The 15,832-nt window shown below is 38.3% G+C and overlaps 1 protein-coding gene across 5 annotated transcripts in view; it reads left to right on the top strand.

The window, feature by feature from the left end:
- LOC140233601 (uncharacterized) overlaps positions 1-15,832 on the top strand; it is a 37,529-nt gene that overhangs the window by 10,099 nt on the left and 11,598 nt on the right. For 4 of the 5 annotated variants that reach the window (XM_072313696.1, XM_072313697.1, XM_072313699.1 and 1 more), the window contains exon 3: positions 14,034-14,230. In XM_072313696.1, coding sequence (XP_072169797.1) covers positions 14,034-14,230 — 197 coding nt within the window. Of the gene's footprint in view, positions 1-891; positions 1,630-14,033; positions 14,231-15,832 lie in introns of those variants that run through there. The other variant, XM_072313700.1, reaches the window with a different exon arrangement.

Raw genomic sequence — 15,832 nt, 5'->3', positions numbered from 1 at the left:
CTAATTTCAAGTTTTTTTCCACATCTATATGGAATGATGCAGAAAACTTTCATCTTTTGGGATGCATCGCACAATAAGGAGATTTAGGCTTCTGTCAACCTTTGGTGACGTGCTGGCTAGCTTTTGTCCACTCCTGTGGACTTTGATATACTTTGCCACTATCTTTCGTGAGCACTTTTGGGTGCCTTTTTTCTTTGTTTTATTATCATCTTTTATTTTTATTTGCTTTTATTTGGGGATCGATTGGCTTTTGAAAACCCAGTCAAACTCTCATTTCAGCTTGTTCAAGGCAAAATACAGCTGTGGGCCCCACTGGTTCAAGATGCATTGTTTACATATGAATAGAAAGTCACAGTGCAAGGTTATTTGATTGCATCTGGGACTCGGTTACCTTAAGTTATAATACATTTTGTTTTAAAGGTGGGAATGTGTCAACCTTCCCACAGGTGTGCGTATTGTGGCACATACAGTTTGTTGTTTGCCTGAACAATCCAATGTGTCGATGGACCATTCTTTTCAGTTCTCTCCTCTGTGAATCACCCTTTATCCCCACCACAATAGAATCCCAATATGTCGCTTTGTGTCAATGCGCCCGGGCATGGCCTAGGGGGCTCAGCAGTAGTTCCCCCCATATCAGGAGTTGAATTCAGGGATTTGAGGGAACAATTGGTGGTTGCTTCTAGTATTGGATTGACGCTTTGCGCCACATGGATGGTAAAGGCTGCCAGGGGCTGTGTAGACCATAGGATTTCACTGCCGTCTGCCGGTCTACAAGTCCTCTTGAAGTGCATGAGATCACAGAGGTTGCATTCCACTGTTTGAACTTGTGAAGTGACTTGGAGAGCCCATGGCATTTGGAATGCACCAGTCTTGCCAGTTGGAATTTGAGAATGAATTACTCTTATACTGGATGTATAGCCTTGTTGTGTTGCACAAGTGCACTGTGTGAGCATGTAGAATCTGTAAACTTGTGCAATGGTAGGGTAGAGTACATTTGTATACTCCTCATCAGGACTGATTTTCAGGACTCAGGGCTGCTTTAAATCCGTTCAAGATCTCTTGAGGCCCTCTTTCAAGTCTTCACACCATGGATTAGCAGCGGAGAGAGCCATTTTTATGTCATAGACATCCAAGCTGTGCAATATATCTAGCAGTCAGGCAGGTGCTTTTCCTGTTGACTCGGTCATTTCTCTGTCAAAAGTGATAATTGCACTTTAAGTGATGGTTGCACTTTAAGTGAGTATTAAAGGGAACAATCAGAAAGATGGATGGTTTCGTCTGTGATGGTCAGCAAGAAGCAGGTCTCCCATGCCAACACATTCCTTGACCTTGATTGACACATGGAGTCAAGGCTGATTTTAAAGTGGCACTCTGCTGGAACTATATAAAGAATTTTGGGTAACGTGGTCAGTGGACTTTGACCAGAGTTTGTTTATCTTCTGTCAAACGAAAGAGATAGACCTATCCAGCTCTGGCTACCACTGGAAATAAAGGTAGAGCTGCAATGTTTCGTCTGGCATATCGACACCGTGACCGTGACACCCAGAGTGCAGGGGGAGCTCGACACCAACATGTCGTGTACTACACTATGGAGGATGGTAGAAGAGTGCTCACTAGTGTACCAGTCCTGTGAGTATTTAAATTGTGTGTCATACTAGGACTCTACCTGTACTTGTCATTGTCAATGCTATTTTAACATTGGATAGGTGTGTTCATTTGACATTTATATGTTCAATAAACATTGATCTGAAAGTATGGGATTGGCAGAGGGTTATCCAATGAGAAGAATTTTGTTTTAATGGTCTACACATATGATATATTCGAAGAAATTAATTTGAAATTAAAACTTGTAGACCCTATAGGAAAACTGCTCATCAAATTTTTGACGGGGTCATACCATGAGACTGACACTGTTCTCATTCGCAATATACGGTGACATCAAATTTTTAGGCCCAAATGTACACCTCTCGGAGGTAAGCACTGCGTGTGCTGCAGCACATATAATATTTCATATGGGGAAAAGATACAAGTGTAGTACAAGCTCATGTGATAAAGTCACAGTAAGAAAAACACTGCTGTACGATCAGTGGTATTTTGTGACACAATTCACACTCAAATCCTGCACGCGTAATTTCTGTGAAGTTTGAATTAACCACCCTGAATGATATTTTGCGCCATATTTTTGTGGTACATTTGCATTCACTTGAATTCCTGTCCCAAATACCATCTATTGTGTATTTCACTGTAGAATGAATGCTACCCAGAGACCTCTTTAATACTTGTTCAGTTCCACGCCTGTCGTCACCCTTGAGGCTTCAATCTATTACTCAACTTACCCTATGTTTCAAAATGTGATACCAAGTGAATGTTACAAAATTGATTTAAATGTAACTTAATCAGTTCGTTGCTATCCACACACTGACATGAAATATTGAACTTTGGTACTGGTATTAGTACCTTGGACCATGTCTTGCTAACAGTGTGCCTGCACTTCACGGTATGTGCAAGAGAGAGAGAGAAAAGAAAGAGCTAAAAACATAAGGAACAACTGTTTGAGTGCCATACTAGCTGTGAATGTCATTTGTCAGTATAGTCAATTGTGTGGCGCTCCGTCGGAATGAGTCAAAAGTCGCAAAAAATGAAATCGTAGTTATGCCTATATGTGAATTCTACAGACTCTAAGCTTTACACTGATATGTAATACAACTCATTTCGACATCCCTGTAGATCATAAAAACGAATATTAACTACGCTTACGATGTCAGTCCTTTTTCTAAATAACGGAGAAAATCGCTCTCAAAGTTCAGGGTAGGTTCAAGCTCACAACCTGTTTCTTTCGCGGGACGGAACAAAACAACAGTCCTGCTTAGCGACGGCGTTTACGCTCCATCGCACGCACTACCGTATAAGGCGATAGCTTGGGTGTGTAAGATAATTAACCAATCGCAGGACAGGTCTATCATTAACGATTCTGACCAATACGGTCGTCCGATGTAAACTTTGGTGCGTTTGTGTCCGTGCCGCTGCCGCCGCATGAATGAGTCGGTACGCGTTGTGTGTCGGCTGCGGTGTAGTTTGCCGCAAGTTTTTAACTCACAAACAATAGGAAACAGTAGAAAGAAATAAGGCACGCAATGCGTATTACGAAAAGCGTCTATAGCGAGAGCGTTGATCGCTTCCATTCTCCTCCCATGTTGTTGTCAATGGAAACTATAGAGGATGCGTTTAGCAAGTGCCAATACCTAAATCGAACCTGAGTACCTATTGTAGCATAGGCGGGCACGCAATGCGTCTTACGAGAAGCGTCTTTTAGCGAGGGCGTTGATTGCTTCCATTCTCCTCCCATGTAGTTGTTGTCAATGGAAACTAAAGAGGATGCGTTTAGCAAGTACCAATACCTAGATAGAACCTGAGAACCCATTGTAGGCGGGGGTTCAAAATGAAGTTAATTAACGATAGTCGTCTTTTGAGATCGTATTCTTTGCGTGTACTAAAAACCCTTAAATTACGCACATGGTCGTAATGTTGCAGAACATTAAAGACTGCTTTCGCGTCTGTTCTGCTGCAGCTGTATACAGCCGTAACATTCTGAATTCCCGCCATATTAGGTATATATCCTTTATAGGTGTTGCGTCCACAGAATTATCGCTTATCAAGCTTGCCAATGTTGCACGTACTATACGTATCAGAAGCAAAGGTTGATGTAGGCCTGACAGCTTCACGTTGGGTTTATAATTATGACTGTATCATGAATATACTTCTTATTCTCGGTCACTTTTGTAACACCATAGCATATAAAGACTCGTTAACTTGTAGCTTAAGCTTATCTTTTTTTTTAACATCACATTTACAGTTACAATCTTTCTGCATTTGTGAAGTTGAGTATAGATAATTATAATGACATACATTCTAAATTGATAGTTAGGCCTTCCTCATTTCGTTTTGTATTCACAAACCTTACTAAAATAAATGATTGCTTGATTACTTTCGGGTAAAGGAAACACCGGAAAAGGAATCGCATTTAATGTTTGTGTGTTGTTTGTTGTTGTTTTTTAACGAACCTAAGCTAATAGCGAACCATATTTCATTGTATGATTAACGAACCTTCAGAATAATCAATTGTATTACCCCCCCCCCCCAAAAAAAAAGCCCAACCAAACAAACAAACAAACATTTCAATGTCATGTGTTGTCAATAGTGATAAAAGGCCCGTTTTTATTTAGTAGTATGTCTCAGTACTCCTGTGTTTATTTTTAAGGATGTGCCTCTACTTATGATTGCGATTGATGTTCAGCTATTTCTTTCCCGCAAGCTTGAAAAGGAAGCAGCTAAAATTCAGGCAAGGAGACTAGTTTTCTTCCATGAGATACAATCATTATTGTATCAGGCGCTATACAAAACGGTTGAAATCTGCTGAAAGTCGAACTTCGTTTTTTTTTTTTTTTTTTTAGATTCCATTTCAAGCGGGGATAGACTAGAAATTAGTTTGTCTATACTGGCAGGAGACATTAGTTTTACAGTACATACTCCGCATTTAGATAGTCGCCATATTTTCGTGGTCAGAATCAGATACACACGTGATATTATCATAAAAATGAAAATACAAAACAACTAACACGCCATAATCGTACAAATATTATGAACTTCAATGAATTAGTGACTATACTTACCTGTAATAGTCCGCATAAAAAACAAGCACGCCAATCAAATAATTTGATAGAATTAATAGAACATACAGCGATATCATGCGTGGCAGATCAAATCAAGTTCAATTGGTGAGAAAGCTAAATGAAGTTAAAAAGTTGACTTCTTTACGTTTCTCTTTCATTTTATGAAAACAGAACTACATTGTATATCTACTGAAACGGATTGTCTCTGTTGCGAGCGATCGCCATATAAAGCATTTTTAGTCTTCTGAGCAAATCCGAATCCCTATATACTTTAATTTTTGCTTGATAATGTAACAACCCTTATAACTTTACAAAGGACTCACAAATTCAAAGTTTCAAAACGTATACTAAAACATTACATTGTACACGGTGTATTTCAAAAAACATTTTGAATGCGTTGTGTGTTAGCATGTTAATGGAATCAATCTGCCTTTTATTTTCCGTACGTAAAGCGCACAGAAACGTAACCAAATGTTACCAAATACAGTTGAATGCATTGTACGGGGTGGTATCATCATTAGAAGTATATCCCATTCCTTTTTCCTTTTATTTGCTTTAAGCAGTAGTCAAACCATGTGTCATTATCGCAGCGGCATCACTTAGGAATTAGAATGTATGAAGATAATCGTTACTCATTTATTTCATGCTATTATAGCATTTACATTTTCCAACTGTTATTGACAGTATTATGGTACTGTATGGTTACGATTACAAATGTTGGTTATGAATTCAAAAGACTGGTTCATTAATCGACCCATAAAGGAAATAGCTGTTTTGAAAGTAGTTCGGTACAAGTTCGAAACGCAAACGAAATCATCGTCATAGGGGGAACTGATAGCTCTAGAAAACTTGTTTAGGCCGGTAAAGATTGCCGTGTGCAATCCTTGTAGAAAGTTTTGACTATGGCCATCTCTTGAGCATTTTAAGAAATTATATAAAGAATTATTTGTTTGGATGATGCCAAGAATGAGTTTGAACTATGAAAATAAAAAGGCGCGGTTACCTCAACAATGTCGTAGTTCGATTAGACATGATGGGTAAAGTGAATTCATGACTTGTTGATTAATCCTTGCTGATTGATGATCATTTCTGTATTAAAAACCATCAGATAAGTCTCGTAGATGATACCTCTGTAATCGTAGTCAAAATTCGTTTGAGCAATGAGACGAAAACCAACAAAACAAAATGCCATGTATCATCGCTCGAGTTTCCAACATTTGTCGTCACCCGACCAACAATAAGTGACGAATCAAATGGAACATTTAATTGTGGGAAAGCGGACTGCGTTACGATTTTTAAACGTTGCGAGCAATTCTTTAAAGAAAAAAGAGAAAATGAGGCAAAGTTCAAGAAATTAGAAAAAGCACGTAAATGCAGGCGATCATGTTTAATAGTCAAAGTAAGAGATTACAATCGGCCATGCGGATGTATATGACTGCCTTATTTACATGTCTGATTTCTATAAACTATGTTATATTTAAATTTAAGTTCCTTTCCCTCCTTGATAAAAGTTATGTTGGGTTTTCGCTAAAGGCATTTATTAGGACACGCTATAAAAACGACAACAAATGACTACTATACATCAAAAGATGACCTATGCATGAACCACAATAATTCTGTACGTTCTGATATAATGCAACTGCTTGTTTGTCTGTTTGTTTGTTTGTTTGCTTGTTTGTTTTGAATTACCATGGTCTTTGTCGGGGGAAAGATGAAAAAAAAAATAGTAGAGTGTATCACTCTCAAATCCGGATGATTGCGATAAGTGTGTATTCCCGCCTTTCTATACAGGTAAACGATTTAAGCTTGGTATGCTATTATAAAAGCCTTGTGTCACGCAGAAGAACTGATTCCGCGATCACTTTCAACCTTTCATAAAATTTACGTTTTAAGATAGTAACGATAGCTTGTAGAAGATAAAGTAAGTTGGCGTCCCTGGCTGTGGTTCTGAACACAAAAGGGAACTGAAAAAAAAAAAATCTTTTACAAATTAGCAGACATAATGCCGATCCTCCAACACTTTCGCTCCGTTACGTCACTAATTCTGCTATCAATAGCGAAAAAAAGAATTGTACTGGTTGCGTGATTATCCACCCCGTGATAGCAGGAAGTTACCTTTCATTGTTCAAGGCTTCGTTGATGCCGGGTTTACTCGGATACAAGGCGTGAACAGTGTCGTCCGAGTTCTTTCATTCGGAATTCCTCAGAATACACAATTCAATAGGCAATTAGCGCTGCTACTTCGCAAAGCTGTTAGCCAAATTCTTTGCAGACTTGACCTCTCACATGTCAGCTACACGTAAGACACGACAAATAACTATCATTACACACATTCTGATTTCAAAAAAAATGAAGAAAAACACTTTTGAGTAGCGACATAGCTTTCTGTCACTTTCTCATAGGTCCTACTTCTAATACACAAATGACAAGAGTCAGAATATCCTCCAAAGGGAACACGAGCTATTTGGGCATTGATAATGTTTGTCGTCCGATTTTTCTTCATGCCGTTGCGGCCCAAACCATCATAAGAAAATAGGGCAATAAGTTTTATTAACCGGGGAAATAAAATTACGCATTACACACATTTGATGATGATGATGATGAAACAGCATTTGTATGGCGCCATTTATCTGTTAGAAACATTCAAAGGCGCCCAGCTCCTAAAAAGTGTCACACATCATTCACAAAGATGCCGGAAAAGATGAGTCTTCAGTGCAGACTTGAACGTATTGAGGCTGCTGCAATTCCGAAGCTGAACTGGTAGCGAGTTCCACAGACGTGGTGCAACAGAAGAGAAGGCTCTATCCCCAAACATCTGGCTTAAATTATCATGCGAATTGTCGACTTTATAAAGACGAGAATAATTGACAACTTATGCCATGCTATATCTCCAAAGATGAACTTTAAACAGCAAGTCACATACCAGGGAACGACAGTTATATATAATTATTTGAATGAATTCATTAATGAGGCCAATAAAAGTTGTAAAAGTACACACACACATTCGATATGTGATCATGTATTAGCTCATTGATAAAGTATCATAAATTTTGCGTGATCATTCGTTGGAATTTTTTTCAGCGCCATTTGTGCGTCACATCAATCACCACTTCATGAAATGTGGTGCATGTATCAAACGCAACTCGCTGGTCATGCAATCGATAGCCTTGGTCAGCTCACTGTTATTGCGTAATTAAGCCCTCGCCGCCGCCGACGCCGCCGCGCGCACCATGCTTTGTTTTGTCTTCAATGGGGTCAAGAGCAATGCTTCATTAGCATACGCCCTAGCAACGGAGGCGGAGTCTCAATCGGGCAAGAACAATAGGTGCGAAACGCAGCGCAAAGGCGAGCGTTCGAAAAAAATGTAACCGAAAAAAAATTGTCTCAGAAAAACTGTGATTTGGGATTCTTGTCCTCATTTTTACACGCTGAAATTTTCTGTACAGATAGATAAAACGTCAAGGAATCAAAATCCATCATAAAAAATTTTCGACCCGAGTAGTGCTTCCCCTTCATTTTCGGCTCATTACGGAAAAAGTCCCCGTGCGACTTATGACTCATTTTGTCGGAGCGCCACACAATTGTGAATAGAGACCTGTAATTTGGGACAATTGTGCAAATTGCAGACCGTTTTATAAAATGTATCTTTTCGTTAATCAGGGCTGCACACTAACCCATTTTTTTCTGCTGATCGGACCTGTCCCTGTCGTGCCAGAAGATACAAGCTTGTACCAAGTTTTTTCATTTTTCTAAGAGTGACTGATATGGACAGAAAATTTATTGGTTGGCCTGATTTTCGACTGGACCCCAATAATGCCATTTTGTTTTTGCTCTTGTTTTACCCATCATGTTGGACCAGTAAATTAATTTTGGCAATTCCTGTAAAGTTAACTCTTTATGTGCCATGGTGGAAACCCCCTTGGTGCCACATTATTCTGAGACACGAACGTAATTATGCTTTGCGAAAACAGTCTGTTTTTCAAATCTATGTAACTTCTATAAATTTCTGTTAAGCTGGACATATAGTGAGCAAAGTTGTAGAGAAAATGCCAAGTTTTGCTTTCATGAAAATTGTAAGACAAGTCGACTGATTTTCTTTGAATAAATGACCAGTGGATACATTCACTGTTAAAAGACATGACTTTTGTCCACACAACAGTGATGGAAACTTGATAGAATTTATGCACAAATCTAATTGGGAACACTGCTTGAAAGTCAGTCACCACATAAAATGCAAGCTATGTGAGACGAACGGAAGCGTGACAAAAGCTTTCATGGTACTGCACATTTGGCAATTTATCGATCAGTTTGGGCGGGTTTGTGGGTTTTGAGCAGAATGCGAAGTTGGCACGCCGTCGACTGAGTAGGATGTGCGAATGTGGCACATACTTGTAAAGAGTTAGTGGCCTGAATCAGTCAGATCTGTGTCAGTGTTAAGCATTGCATTAGTGCACATTGTTTGTCAATTTGTAGGCACTCTTGAGTGTTTTCTCTACCTTTTGGCACCTGTGATGTCTTGAAACTCAGCAGGCCCGTTCACACACAAGGGAAAAAGTGAGATTTAAAAATTGATTTTCTTATTGCGATCAAAATTTCGAAATTTTTTCCTGTGTGGACAGAAAAATCTCACTAATTTTCGCAATCCTGATCGCGATCCAACGAGCACTAGATTAGTGTGATTTTTCAGAAAAATCGCGATTACTTTGCCGAGCGTCATGTGTGTGAGCGCGATTGAGATTCGGAAATGGGTATTTTTGCGCGAAACTCTATTGGGACCGCGGGGTCAGTCTTCGGTCATGCAAGTTTCGCGCATGCACAATTTGGCCACTGATCCCTGTGTTTGAACGGTCGAAAAAAAAAATCTAAATTTGGATCACGATTGTAATTTCAATTTTCGTGGTTTGGGAACGGGCCTATCGTCAATGAACAGGGGTTGCCTAATCCCCTTTATCCCTGCTTATTGGCATTGATGATTGGTACAGAGGTCTAGAAAGAAACAGTCAATGAATAAAGAGTGCATGTCGTCCCCTAACTCCTTGTGCCACAACTCAGGCCCCAATTGGGCCAACCACTTACTGTAAGATTAAGTATGGGGGTGTATACACATAAAAATACATATATGATAATAACATTTTTTTTTTTTTTTTGCAATAAAATGCATACAATTTCTTCTTTTTTTTTAATTGCTGGTTGAGCCAACTCCCTCAGTTTTAGATGGTGGTAAAAATCACATTGAGTGATAGTAACTACTAAACAGGTGACAGCACAAACTGTTGCTGCCTTCTCATCCTGAGAAAATGATATTCATGTTCATACATCATCTGTACGCACACTTTCAAATGGATTGTCTGACTTTTGCCAAACTTCACCAAGGTGTTCTATAGATTTTTATTCGTCTATCACTGAATCCACCTTCATTTTTCATTTCATTTCATTTCATTTATTTCCATCATTCCACAAGGATAAAAAACACATGACATACAAATCAAACAACGTTAACACAAGGTATTGTTACATTCATATGCTATACAAATCAGCACAAAGTACACAACTGTAATGATGAAAAATGGAATGCACATGAGAAATCCTAAAATGGCTTGTAAGACTGTGCATACCTACAGTGTAATAATGTATAGAAACAGATTTGAACTGAGAAAACAAACAAGCATTCACTATCAGCTTTTCCCCGTCAATAGCTTCAGGTAAAAATGACTAGTACACCGACATGTAGAACAAGAAGTACACTGTAGACAAACAGTAGATGAGGATAGCAGACATTTTGATTAGACTGGAAATTGGTGTTTCAGCAGTGACAGACCTTTATTTAATGCAAACACTTCAAGATGGCAAAATTTTATTTAATGAAAGATATCTGATGCTTGAACCATGTATACTTTGTTCAAAAATGGAAGATAAAATTTAGCATTGTGAAAGCTGATAGTGAATGTCAATATCTCTCACCCACTAACTGTCAATGGAATAGTCTTGTGGGTTTATCACACGTTGCCAATGAAGCTAATGAATATTCATAAGAGGGCCCTTTCAGATCCATGCTTTTCACTCCACCTGTGTGTTTTGTGGGTTACTGGGCTTCATGAATAATAGAAAGTGTATTCAGCTTGTGAGGCTTATCCCGAACAAACAAGATCGTGAGAAGTACGTGTAGATTCAACAGGAGCCAGCAAGGTGAATAGACAGTTTTAACGGGGAACAGCGAAAATGAAGCGGTGGTGCATAATCCACAGTTATATTCGCTGCTGAGTAGAATGGATGTCGCTGGAGTATGATGGTTGCCTGTGATGACTGCCTGGCATTCTGCTTCTCCATAGGCATCATGGATTTAACTTGTGGAGCATTATTTCATAGCATCATTCTGTGTATGAAGTGATGGTTGTGCTGGTATTCACCTCAACATCTTTCTGTTGCCAGTCAGGCTTGTATCATGGTAACTGCAAAGGCTGTATGGTGTGGTATGGTTTGGAGAGCATCGGCCAAGAGAGTATTGATTTCAGCTGTGAATAGGGTTTGCTGTAAAGATAATAGGAGCTCATTGTGAGCCATAAAGAATGTACAGGGGAGGTCTTTTTGCATTGCATTCATGGCGGATTAAAGCTGTGCGTTGATGAGCATTTGAAAAGAACATTACCAAAGCCAACCCTCCTCTAAATTCCTTTAGAAGGTGCAGACATTAGTAGTGATACCAGTAATTGTAGTAGGTGGGCATCTACAATATGTATCTTTGTAGACAGACTTGCAATTGAATGTACTCTCTTCATCACTGATTACAGATCTGAGTTTATAGAACATTTATTGCCATCAAATAGGGTACCATACTACTAGATGTGCATGATCTCATACAATTAAACACTGCCATCAGGAAACTCTTCCTTGAAGAGTCAGTTGTTTTCCACTGCAATGTTGATGGATGGCATTCAAATTACTACCTATAATGTCGAGAGAAGTTATCAAATTTTCTAGAATGGTAGAGTTGATGTACAATTGTACATACGTACTTGTTATGTACCACAAATGGTAGACATTACTAGTGCGTACACATTTGTAAAACACTTTTGAGCCACCACGCAGTGTCTACAATACAGTAGTGGAAGTTGACTACTCATGGGTTTGTTGACAGGATAAATAAAGATGCAACCTGAACTATTTCTCAACTTCTATACTGCAGGCAGAACAATGCAAATGTTGGTTCTTCTTTGACCACTGCCTTTGCTGTTCAAGGGTTACACATTACACATCAGTTTACTTGTGCCTACAGTGTTATTATTTCTAGTAAATTGCAAGGCTTATATTTTTTGTGTTCAAACAAACAAATTGCTAAAATGTGCTGGAGCTACAGTATTGTACTGAAACACAAGAACTGTAGAGACAGAAGATAACCATGACATAATTTACTGATCTTAGAACTTGTGTCACAACTGCCCCTCATTTCAGTAGTTTCTACGCCGTGAATCTGATGATGATTTGGCAAGGGACACGGTCTCTTTCAACCTCTTTGATTTGGCTATGTCTTCAGAATGGCATTGTATAATATGCGCTTGAGATTTTTTTTCCATCATAGCTCTTCATGTGTTCCAAAGTTTACCACGCAAATGAGTTCATTACTTCTTGTTTGCCCACATCTATCCATCTAAACATTAACTTGAGCACATTCAACTTGAGTGGATAGTGTGTTGACGCATTGTTTCAAAGTTCAACCCTCTTCATAATGATATCTCAACAGATTAAAGTGCAATTAGCACCATTTGTGTGTGTGTGTGTGTGTGTGTGTGTGTGTGTGTGTGTGTTATGAGCAAATCAGAAAAAAAAATTAAGTTATCAGTGCATATGTATATGAAAAAGTAGGAAAAAAGTAGAACACACAAAGATTGTGCAGCTTTGTATTTACCAATGCTAAGAGTTTGTTTGAGTTTTGTCTGGCAGTATCATTTACAAATTTTGTATCTTAAGACATAGTCCTACAACATTTAGTATGCTATAAAGCAGGGGAGGTTACTGCAGTGGGTAATGGAGAGCCCAAAGCAGCTTTGCCGGACTTGTGCTTGTCAAGGAGAAATGTGGTGCCTTAGAAGTTTTCTTCCTTTGTGAATTATATCCAGATTGCATGACACTTGCTGGTCTGCCTTTGGCTGTATAGAGTCATCACGTTTTGCTTCGACAGAAGATGGAGAAGGAACTGTATTTGATAGCAGATTGCTTTCACCTCTTTGTGGGTTGCTCCCCTCACTGTTTTGTAGACTGTTCACATACTACTTTGATGGCAGTATTACTAGCAGAGAAATAATGCCTACTCTTTCCACAATGAGTATACGCTTACCCATTCTGAACCAGAAATGGTATATGGATGTTCTCGACTCGCAATATCAGGAAGCTTTGTCAAAGGATAAGAGATGGAAGAGGAAAGGAAAGAACAGGTTTGTACTCTAAGGCAGTCGCAGTATGGCTTCTGTGTACATCACTCACTGTTTACTGTCATGTGTACATTTTCTCTAGAGTTGAACCAAGTAACCACAAGTTTTGAAGGCTTCTTTATGACATTATATATTTTGTTGCTCATCCATTAAACAAGCATGCTATGCATTCGTTGTTGTTGTTGTTCTATTTTCTTTATTGTGCATACCATTGTCTAGTCATAATTGACATGATTTTACCTTCAGGAATTTGTGGCTTTGTTTTTTGTACTTTCCACATTGTCATTTTGAATTTATGTTATTTGAATAGTTTCTGGCCTTTATATCTACATGTTTATATTTCATCCATCTTATCAATCATTTGATAATTTAACTGGCTGTTCAAGTTATTGATCTTGCCTATTACATTTCAATTCCTTGCTCACTTGTTCACTGTTTAAATTGTTATTCTTGCCAGTTGTTTATCTTTGAGATTTAAATGTTGTTGAAATCTAGCAGTGCCATATAATCTTTTTTATATATCTTGCTTTCAAAGAATTAAATCAAAGTAAACATTTTATGTAAGAATTTATTCATGATACAAGTATACACAGTTGACAAACTAGATCAATTTGCCACTTGTGTCTCAAAATCACATTGAGACAGTTTATCAAAAGGTTCACAGTCACATACATGTAGGAGATTTTTTTTTTTTTTTCTGTCTGTTCTCGTAGTTTACAGCTACCCGTAAATACACTGTAAGAGACATCTAATATGAAATTTTTGTCAATGTAGCATTGACTCTACTCCAATATCACTCAGTTTTGGAAACAGTAAGAACCGCTATGCACTGAATATGGGTTAAAGAATGTCCCTGTTCTATGTACCTAAAGCATTTCTGTGTTGCTTGTATCCTTATCTTTCATACACATGTTGGTATTCTCTCCATCATACTCAGCTCAAGCAACACTCACTACTCAAACCAGGAACCTCCTCCAAGCAGCTCCCATCCACCCGCTGGCAAGAGTGGACCAAGTGCAGACATCAGCCGGCAGATGTCCAGCGATGACCTCCGGCACCTAGAGAGAAAGCTGGAGAGGGAGAGGGAGAAGAGACTCCACACAGAGCCCCCGCCCCCACGGTTAGACACCAGAGGTGAGTACATGTACAACGTAGGTGGGGATCAGGGTTTGGGGGGGGGGGGGGGGTCTCAATGTATCATAGACTTTTCAACTGATGAGTTTTATTACAAAATGAGCTAGGTGCCATTTTTAGACATTTTAAAGTAAGTCCATTATCAGATAGAGCAAAATTAAATTTGTCCAGTAATACAAACTCACTTGTGACATAACAAGGAATATTCTACAAAATAGTTTTCTTGAAAAATTGCTAAGAATGCAATTTCCCATTTGTTTTATGTTTCCAAAGTTCAGAATAATGTAGAAGAAAAATTGCTCTTTCGGAAAATGATTCGTCACGCCATACACCAGGGTACCGTCTTTCAATAACCTGGATATGGCATTGTGTAGCACCATCTCATGTCCATTATCATACAGTTGTACATTGTCATGGTGACTATTTTCTCATCATCAGCACCGGCATAAATTGGCATGGCAATAACGATCGCAATGCAGATTTTCCTTCCATGTCAATTTTTTTTGTGACAGCGAAGAGTACAACAGAACATGTAAATGAGAGAATAAAAGTTATTGTTTGCAGACATTAATTGTTACATAATCACAAACAAGAAAATATTTTTGTGCATAATAACACTAGGAATTATTTCTACACATTTTTGGTAACCCAGGGTACAGCACTGAAAAAAAAAATAATAATTCAACAAAATGATGAATTTGCATTTGGTACCCCAGGGTTCCAAATATTGCATAAAATATGAAAAACTCAAGATTGGCTAATTTGATCCTTTTCACCTTTAATAATAGTCCTCAGGTAAAATCAGGGCATGTGACTCTTTGTTGGTTTTGTGATTCACAGTCACATATATTGCAGAATATCAGTTTCTTTTGCAATCCACTCTTGTACCTTTCTAACTATCTGTATATTTTGTGACATTCTGGTAAAAAAGTGGTAACATGATCATGCATATTAAAGATGTCTTCATTCACAAAAACTACACTGTGTGCAATATGTAGTTGTAGAAATGGCACAAATTAGTTTCAAGCACTTTCCATGTTTCACTATACAAGTTCTCATGCATATCTCAACATTAACATGAGATGCTTCACATGCATTAATTGGTGGAATAGTTTTCATTTAAATGTTAGTGCTATCATTTAAAGGGTTGATTTTTGTTTGAAAATGTTTTTCATTTATCTGTGAATGTCTCATCTCCACTTCATTTCACCCAATGCACCACACTGTGTACTGTCACTGGACACAATGAAAATCAAACGTCAAGTAGTCTCAAGGTATCGGAGGCTAAGTCTCAATAGTTACTGTCCACCAAGCACTGCTTTGAGTCATGCAGGAGGTATCAGATACAATATCCTAAAATTTTGGATGCTTATGTTTGATTTTTGTCTCTCTGTCCACAATGTTCACCAGAAAGTAAATGTTGTAATGAAGTATAAAGTTATAGTATGCAATTTTGTATATTTTATATAGTATGCAATTTTGTAAACAATATAGTAGACCCTAATGGTCAAATTATTTCCCAAGTTAGGTTTTTTTGTCTGTGTTTTTGTTTTTGTTTTTTGTCTAGAATTGTGTGAGTGGGAAAAGCATTTTGACCTTTCT

This window comes from Diadema setosum, chromosome 10 (assembly GCF_964275005.1).
Source record: "Diadema setosum chromosome 10, eeDiaSeto1, whole genome shotgun sequence".
NCBI classification, from domain to species: Eukaryota; Metazoa; Echinodermata; class Echinoidea; order Diadematoida; family Diadematidae; genus Diadema; species Diadema setosum.
Note: the sequence above shows the minus strand (reverse complement) of the source record. Positions and strands in the feature narration are given on the sequence as shown.